The sequence below is a fragment of the Thalia democratica genome, chromosome 3 (genome assembly GCF_965202585.1).
Source record: "Thalia democratica chromosome 3, ktThaDemo2.hap1.1, whole genome shotgun sequence".
NCBI classification, from domain to species: Eukaryota; Metazoa; Chordata; class Thaliacea; order Salpida; family Salpidae; genus Thalia; species Thalia democratica.
In genome coordinates this window covers 77,554,997-77,564,901 of record NC_139167.1, presented here as the reverse complement: position 1 = coordinate 77,564,901, position 9,905 = coordinate 77,554,997, and the positions used below count along the sequence as shown (strand labels likewise).

General features: G+C 24.6%; 1 protein-coding gene across 1 annotated transcript; it reads left to right on the top strand.

Moving 5' to 3' along the window:
- Positions 1–3,977: 3,977 nt before the first annotated feature.
- Positions 3,978–7,413, top strand: LOC145832568 (uncharacterized). Its single transcript, XM_082939881.1, has 5 exons — positions 3,978–4,373; positions 5,282–5,424; positions 5,612–5,750; positions 6,016–6,135; positions 7,265–7,413. The coding sequence occupies exons 1-5, from the start codon at positions 4,133–4,135 to the stop codon at positions 7,411–7,413; spliced, it is 792 nt and encodes a 263-aa protein (XP_082796007.1). The 5' UTR covers positions 3,978–4,132.
- Positions 7,414–9,905: the final 2,492 nt, after the last annotated feature.

Below are 9,905 nucleotides of genomic sequence, written 5' to 3'. Positions count from 1 at the left end.
ATTGTTGCAGTATTTATAAAACAAAAAAGTCAACAAGTTGCATTAATAATAGTTGTGCACCTTAAGATTTTTACAGAATATTAGCTTGTGATGTAATATAAACTATAAGTATCATACTAATAAATAGAAATATATACATTTGATGAAGATGGATTCGGTTAAGTAAAACTTCTTTTTATCAAACAGATTTCTATTTAGTTTAAAAAAAAAAGTATAGAATAAAAGCTTCATGCTGAACACAAAACATTAAGTGAGCTTAGAAATTATAAAAAAAAATTACTTAATATATTTTTAATTCTTCTGGTCCAAAAAGCTAAACGGTTGCATCAGATTCTCGAGTTTATTTCGAAGTATAATCAACATTTTATATAAACAAAATCTAATTATAAAACGAATTAGATAAAATAAAAACATTAAAAAATAATTTAAGTGCCTTTAACTAGAGAATACCCTTTTTCTAAATTAATACTTTGTAACATCTTATTCTTTTGATCGACTTGTATTTGTTATTCGAAAAAATACGACGTTGTTTAATTAATAATTAATTCAAACAGACATTTTAAGAACTATTTTTATCGTTTTGTGTTCATTATGTCATTTTTGAAACGTGTGTCAAAAATGTTATTTGAATTGTTGCAAAAGTGATTTCTTAAGTTATATAAAATGTTTCTTTGTAAAACATGTTTAACTTTAAACTTAAAATATAAAATTTTTCACAAATAATAAATTAGAAATTGCTTTATTATTATTTTTATATTTTTATGACATACAAAACAAAAAAGAAAATTAAAAACATTTACTTTTTATAAATACTATTAGTTTAGTATTCCAACTTTGTTACTTTTCAATTTCAAAGTTATTTCTAGTACTTTTAATCTTTTAAGTGAAACAACAATTATCACTAAAAGACAAAATATATGTTTGTTAGTTATATGAGTAGCTATGCATTACTTAAGCTAATAAGTTTTTTCAGAAATCTGTTTTATTTTTTTTTTGAGATTACAGTAAATAAACGAAACTCTAAAACCGTTCAAATTTGTGTTGAATATGTAAATTGGCGTAGTTTTAAAAGTTTTAATCTTCTTACTAAGTTCAATCTCAGCTTGTGCTTTTAACTCGTACTAAAAATCTTTACAATATTTATTTATTCTAAAAATATTTTTTTTATGTTTTAAAATTCTATTGTTATTATTAAACGTTTAAATTTAACAGCTCTATGAGTAAAACAAAAAATAATATCTTAGTAAACAATTTGAATCATTTTGCGCTTTTAACGACTGAAAGTAGCAGAAATAATTCTTAAAACATGTTTAATTACATTAAAAAGAATCAAGTTACGAAATCTAAAAAACGTTTTTTAAAACCTTTTGCACTGCTTTTTTTCTATGTATCGGTTTTAATAATTTGATCAAAAAAAAAATTAATCCTTTAAACATGTTTCTTAGTATCAAGAAAACGTTTTTTTTTTCTCTTACTTTTCAGTGCAATTTTTTTTTTATGTACTGTACAAGATATGATTATGTAAACCAGTGCTCGTCATGCTCAAATACTAAGTAACAAAACTTTTGTTTTACGATAAAATCTGTTTTCAAACAACAGTTTTCAAACAGCAGTTTTTAAACTACTAATACAAGACTTTGTGCAATATTTATTGAGCTTGAAAACATTTTGATAAAATAATAACAAAACATAAACACATAACATCATATTTTTTTTTATTTTAAAACGAATCGCTGTTATGATAGAAAATAATAAAATATCAAAAACCTAGTTAAAATTGAAATTAATATTAAACTTGTATATAAAGAAATACTTGTTATCTGTAAAACGCAAAACAAGTATTCCGAAAGTCTACATAAAACTAGCTAATAAAGTATACTTTTAGTGGAAAATGAAATACCGTTTAGAGAATCAAGTCGAAACATACTAAAAACGCAGTTTTGCAAATTAATATTGTAATTATATAGCACTGGAAAAACTAAACTATATAGTTAAATTATAACAGTTTATTTAATTAAGTATTTTTGACCATTTTAAAAGTATATAAAAACTAAATAAAATAAACAATACAAATGCAAAGCTAAGACTATTAAAAAAATTCGAAGCAGATATCTAGTTACTTGAATGGTAGTTTAAAAATTATGTTAAATTTAAGCAGTGTTTTATTCGTGATACAATTTTCCGTTTTACGTTTCAAAAATAACGTACACTTCTAGGTAACATTTTTTGTGTGTGTTTAAAATAAAAAGCTTTTAAATAAAGTTCGAAAAAATAAATAAAGTATTCTGTTTTTAGATTTCAAACTTTTTTTATAATTGTTAGCGTATACTTTCATATAAATAAAAAGGTACACCACTATTAGTTTTAACTTTTAAGCAGGACTGCTAACTAAGTGAAAAACTTCGCTCTAGTTTTATTATAGGAAAGAAATTTTGGAGAAAGTTGCACTAAAATATTTTAGATGACGTAATTTTTAATATTTTTGTTGACATTATTCATATGACCACGATTCGGTAAAATCTAGCTTTGATGTTACAAAAAAAAATTAAAAAACTAGATAGTGATGATACAAAAAAAATCATATTAAAACAACAATTTTTGGTAAAAAAGCTTTATAAATATTCAAGTTAGAGAAAATTTAAACAATTTTTAAGTAAGAAAAACTTAATTTAATGGTAGGTCGCAAAAGTTTAAACAAGTTTGACTAATACTGTTATCATTAATTTTTTAATATGTAACTCAAGCATGTTTTATTTTTTGCTTTATAAGTTGTATATACTAGGATTTAAAAAAGAGGGTTTATTTTGTTAAGTTTACACTTGCCTAAACTTTTTGTGTTTATATTTAACTAAATGCTTAGAATGCATTTAGATATAAAACGTAAGATGAACTAAATAGTTTTTATGCTTTTAAAACAACTTATTTTTAGAGTTATATAATCTCAAAATTTATGAAATGTATATAAATGATTAATTAAAACTAACACACAAATATAGCGAAGTCTATATGCATATACTTTATGATTAAGTATTTTAAAAATAAAAAAGTAAGTTTTAACTTAGAAAAAATCTAATATTTATTTATGTTTACAGCAACTAATCTTAGCTTTGTTTAAATATAAGCAAAACTCTAAAATCAAACTTCTTTCAATGTTCAGTAAAGTTTAAAAACCTAATACTTAATAGCGTTTCTATTTTTATATAATTTACAGAATCATTGAATTATAACAGGCTTCGATCCATTAAAAGGAAATTTTTTACGTTTTAGATAATATTTAGCTTAAATAGTTAACTCTCTTAACTTATTTCTGTTGTGCAAAAATATTTTTTTGTGTAATAAAGTAACTTTTTCACTTAGTTTTATAATTGATGCTAAAAAATTGATTAAACAACTTAAAGTTGTAACGAAAACAAAAAAAAACTTAAGCTTATAAATATAAAAAATAATATGAATTTCCTGATACTTATACTAAGTGTGAATAATAAGGATAAGTGTTTGAACATTTTTAATTACTTTGTATATTGTTCAAGACATTTTCATAATTTCGCTAATTTAAAGTTAATAAAGTAATCTTGTATTTTAGAAATGCGTATTTTAAGTTTTTACAAATCTCAAAAGCTCTAAATAGTTGTGCAATAAAGTTTAAGTATTAAAATTCGTTTCTCTATACTTATCAAATGCAAAAAAGGCACAATGATTTGCACAATGAATCTCAAAAGCTCTAAATAGTTGTGCAATAAAGTTTAAGTATTAAAATTCGTTTCTCTATACTTATCAAATGCAAAAAAGGCACAATGACTCATCAAAAGATTGCAGTTAATTTTTAACTTTTTCTTCAACAAGTTTAACAAAATGAACTTTTTTTTTTTTTAATTTTAGCAGCTGGTACAATACTATTAAATCGCATTCGAGTTCCAGGTAGAATTATTTTTAGATTTTATTTTCTTATAAAAAAACTTTTTTATCTTTTTAGAGAACTGTGGAACGAACTTAGTCAAAGAAGGGTACTATCTATTAGGACACGGAGAAAGAACCAAAACGCAAAAGGCGAGCGGTTTTGAAGGAAGTTTTTTTGTCGCTTACATGACACAAAAATCTTAAGTCAGACGCTACAAATGCAAATTTATCCGAAATGGAAACGTGGAGGAGTTTTATTTTTCAAGTAGTAACTATTTTTCCTGGAAAAAAGAAAAAAAAACGTTTAAAATGGTTTGAAGTTGAAAATAGGGTTCACAACGGTGATGATGTCATATACTCTTACGTCAGACTGCTTGAAAACTCATCTGAAGATACAAAAATTAACCTGACGTTTTCGCTGGTAGATGATAAATCGGTAGGAAAAAGTTGCAGAATAAATAACATAATCTTTGAAAGTTAGTTGTTTTCGATACTTAATTAATGTTTAAAACTTAACCAAAAACTTAATAAATACTTTTCTATTAAGAAAGTTTAATGTTTCGCAAAAGTTTCTTTGTACGAAGTTGACCCTTTTTTGCAAAAGTATCTTTGAGCAAAAGTGACCTCTCGTGCAAAATTAACGCCATGCGAAAATGTCTTTGTACAAAATTTCCATTCGTGCAAAAGTTTATTCGTGCATAATAGACTCCTACACGTTTCAAATAGATAAGTTTTTTTCCCCAAATCAACAAGTAATAACATGTTGTATAAAAGTAATAAAATTTAAACTTTAATATAAAGGTATACTATTGCAGTCAAGTAAATTAAAACTGATATTTTTGAAGTTAAAAGAACAACTTACATATTTTCTTTAGCTGAATATTTTAAAAAAAGATAACTAAAAACATGTTTTCATTTTTTATTTAGTACTTATATATGTTATTAAAAGAGTCCTACAACTTTAATAAATAAATTTTAAAAAAACTTAAATACTTTTCAAATAAGTCAGCCTAGATTTCAGCATATATTTTACTTATAAATTTAAAAACACTACTAAAATTAAATTCTGTTTTTGATATATTTAAAGTACATCCACTTTTTTCCTTTAATCAAAATGCATAAATTGTTTTTAATTTGAAACTATTTTATGCTTGTTTTCAATTTTTTGTCCAAAAGTTATGTTAACTTTTTAGTTTAATAAATTTTTTTTTTAATGTTAATACTTAAATATCTTTTAAAGTAAATTTTTTTTTTTGTTTTTTTCGTTAAAGCAATACATTAAAACGATACGTTCATACAAATACCAGAGTATTATTTCACAACTGTTTATAAAACACATAAAAAAACAATTTCTTTTTAATTGATCATATATAAATTTTGACAGCTCCAAAAAATGTCACTATTGTGGGAAATTTAAATATAAGAGTAGGAAATAACATTGAGATATCTTGTTCTTGCGGTTCAGCTATTCCAGATATAAAATCTGTTAAATATTGTATTGATGATTTTTGTTCAACACAACCGATTGTAAGTATCAAACATTCGTTTACTAACATGATAATAAACTTTACAAATTTTAAGTACAATACATGCTTTTACTTTCGTTTATTTCATGTTTAGACATACATTTGTATTTAAAAATAACATACAGCTAATAGTTAGAATATTGTTCTTAACTATTGAAAAGATCATTTAAGGTAATGTTTGTCAACAGAGCATGCAAAACTACTCAAAGTTGGTTACACTTGATGACGATGGAAAAAATATTACATGTCAGCCTCTATCACTATTCTCTGAATTAGATGCGTATAGCAACCAAGGGATATCACCTGTGCGAAAACTTAACGTTATATGTGAGTTCCATCAGACTTTTTGTGCTGACCTTTGATACAAGATTATAATATAAAAGTATAGTTTAAAACAGCTGTTTAATTTTAGTTTCTGCTTTATTTATATAAACAGTTTTCTATCAATTTAAAAACACCGGTTTCTTATTATTGTAAAACTAGTTATATAAATTTTATTTAAGCTTTAACTAAAAAAAAAACATTTTTAACAAGTCAGCAGAAAGACTGATCCTTAAAATTTATCTTCAAAACAGTTTTTACTTTCATGCAGCTTCTCCTACTGCTAATCTATCAAAATTTATATGTTACTGGAATGTGGGTTTAACTAACAACAGCTGCATATTTGAAATACGATCAAAACCACAAGCAACCGACGTTTCGGTAGAGATTAGTGAGTTAAATGTCATAATTTAAACTTAATAATTAGCTCATTTTAAGTTTATTTATAGGTGATTTCAGTGTCAAGAACTTTAGAGCAAACGTACAAATGGGTTATAAAAATTTGTCAAGTTACACACAATTGGTCTCTTTGACGTTTTTAGAAGTCAGATATTTCAGCTAATTATAAGTAGAATCGTTCAACATTACCTAAAAATTATATACAAAGCATCTTATGTTATTATGTTCAACAATAAATTATTTAAGTGTGTAAAGTAAGTAAAATCTTTAAGTAAACTTCTATCTAAACTTACCAAAAACTGATTGAAAATTTTTTTTGATGCTAGAAATGTGTTAATTGCTCACTATGCTTCTTACAGGACATAATAACAAAAAGTTTAACATTTAACGCAATCATAAAAGTCAGAAAAACAACACGGTTTCCAAACGAACCACTTATCATTCCTGCGCAGTTTGTTATAACTGCACCTTTAAAATCAACCATAAATCAAGGGCATGTGTCCCTTGCAGTCGCAGTACCATTATTAATAGCTCTTATTATTGCATTTGTTTTAAAGCTGAGGTCTTTAAAGAAAGCAGACTCGGGTTATTTTATACTGCTTTTGTATTAAATACTACTAAATATTATGATGAAATCGAGTTAATAATTTGTATTGTTTAATTTTCATAGGTTGTCATCCATTATAACTTACGACATTATAGTGTTCTACATATGATTGAATATTTTTATAATTATTGGTTTAAGGTTTTGTAATGTTGATTTTATAAAACTGTTTTTATATTTTTGTTTTTATGTTGTAATTACATTTGTTTTTACTGAATATAAAAAAAAAGTTTTTATTTATATTAAGTTAAAATCTTAGGATTTGGAATAAATTGTCAATAAGTTCTTTATAACATATTGTTTATCTAGCAAAAAATCATTTTTTGAATTAAATCAGGTTTTTCCGAACTCATTTTTTATTAAGCTTCTTGGAAGAAAATTAAAAACAATTGCCACTCTTTGTTATATACATCTTTTTTTTGCAAAACATGAGCTTAAAGACTGCCCTCTAAGAGTTAGTTTAACTATTGTTTTTAAACAAGTATGTACTTACATCTGAACGAAATTTTGTTCACAGTTGAAAGTAAAAATAAGTACGGAGATGTTACGAACGTTAACGAAGACTATGTAGATGTCGAAATGACCACTGTGCATGACTATGAGGTAATTAAATTTAATACTTACCAGGAAGACGATTACATTGAGTTACAACCAAACAAGAACTGAATGTTTTTGGTAATTTCTATCAAAATACATTAAGAATATCAACTTTATATTTATTATTAAATATCTGAATTTCTTAAAAAATTTCAAGCTTTTATGTATATACTATAAGACTTCTTGGTCATTACTACAGTTTTTATGTTTTTGTTGAAACTGATAAAGACCTGAACACTCTTTATCATTTTAGTATTGTTCTATGAAGCAATTATCTCAACTTTTGTTTCTATCGCATGACTGTAAAAAGTTTGATATCATTCGATTTGTTGCTTTTATAAAATTTGTAGTAAATTACGTTTTAAAATCGAAAGAAATTTTATTTTTTTGAAACTTTCAAAAAGTTTAACTTTTTTAAGTCCTGAATTATTCTAAACTGTCAAAAAATAAATAAAAATACGTTTAAAACATAGCTGATGTGAAAATTTTTTAAAGATTATGTCTTATTGTTTCTAAGTAAACATTTTGTTTGACTTTACAAAACTAGTATTGCTATTAATGTACACGTATCTTATAAAATCGTTTTCGAAATTATGTTTTTAAAATTGTCAGCTTTCGTAGTCAAATTGTTAAAAGTTTGAATTCTACTTCTCTCATTCAACATTAAAAATATAATAATATTAAAACATGTTATTTTAAAATAAGATAGCTGTTTTCTCTAATAACAAAATATAGCCTAGTTATAATAAAATGTTGAGCTATGCTTTTTTGTAGATACTGACTTACATCTTAACAAGTCAAATCGTTTTCTTACTTTTAATCATAAAGAAAAGTTAAATAAAAAAATAGTTTTAGATAGTTGTTAAAGATGCCATAAAAACAAACTTATATTTTTTATATTTACGTCTCTTCGCACGATGAGCTTTCTTTTAAAAATTTTCTACATGTTTAATCAATTTACTCAATTATTTTTTAGTGTCCGTAAATTTGATAAAGAATATCTACTTTTGTATGAACTAACAAAGTATATTTAGTATTAAAAGTTTTTCATGGCAGTTTTTATACTTTTGAAAGCTTATTATAAGTTACAACATACGGTTTGAAATAGCTTCTGAGTTTATTCCGTTATTACTCTTAACACGTCAGCATATCCTTATACTTTGCACAACAAACAAGGAAATTTGAAAACTAAATTGATAAAGATCCAAAGTAATACACAAACTTAAAACAATTTTGTTTGTTTAACCATTTTCAAAAAAGAGTATTAAAGTGTTTCATAGTTTTATATTTTTGAGTTAAATCTTTTAAACCGAGTATAATTTATAAAAGTATGAAGATACATGTGCATTTGTTAACAAAGAAAAAAAATTGACGACAGAATAACGGTATACGGAAGTTAGTAATATAAACGTGACAAATGTTAACAATACAAAACGGAAACACTACGCACGACTATTTAATAGAAGACTGGTGAAATTGAACTTAATCGTCATTATGCAGATAAAAAAGTTAAATAAGTTATAAGAATTTGGTTTCTTAAAGTAGGCAAAGTAATCCTTTAGCAACGACTTTTACTATCAGAGGGCATATATTAAGCAGAAAAGTAAAAGTTAACTTGTAAAGGGGCGATTTCTAATGGTTAGGGGCAGTTATTTATTTATTTTCTACTAAGGGGGCGTTTATAAAAGTGAATTTGGGAAATCATGAGCTATGAAACAATAGTTACTTCTAAATGAGAATGAAAAGTCTTACTTATTTATATTTTTTTAAGAAAATGGCTGTTTTTCCTTTAATGGAAACTAGTATAAATTAAAACAATTTTTGTTTTAGAATTAAAAAGCATGACCAAAAGCAAAAAGTAGTCTTTTTGATATAAAAAACACAATTTGTAGTATATTATCAAATTTATCTTTTTTTAACTACACTGTACTTCGTCCTGGGCCAGACGTTAAGAGGTATTCATGTTTGCAACTTAATAACCGAAAAATTCTTCGTACACTAGGTCCTAGAACCAAAGTTATTGACCTTTTTTTTATTGTTCAAAAAACTAACTGTGTATTAGAAAAAAGTGTTATTGCAACGTTATTTTATGTAGTACTAAAAAAATATTAATTATCAAAAAGAAAACAGTTGCTATTTTTCTTACCTTTAACTATTAACGTTATGTTAACTTTTTCTCAAAAACTTATTCCAATTCAAATTCATAACTTTACTTTAAAATTTGTTTTAAAACAGAGTTTTTATTTGATGTTTACATATCTTATTTCTGAATTTTTTTTTACGGTATGGTTTGTAGATATTGTTAGTCAGGTTTGAAGTTATGTCTAAGAAATTGCAAACAGCTGTGGCAATAATGCTAAAAAAATATGTACAAAACAACGAGGTCATCTAAGGAAATAAAAAAATATATAGATTCAACCAATAACAATTCTAAAAGTAGATGGTACAGGCACAATAACAGCTTTAAAAATTATAATTGCAACCGAACTAGCAAAATACAATTAGCATTTAAAGCACATTACGACATAAAATGTACCATCCTCAACAATATCGGAAAATTA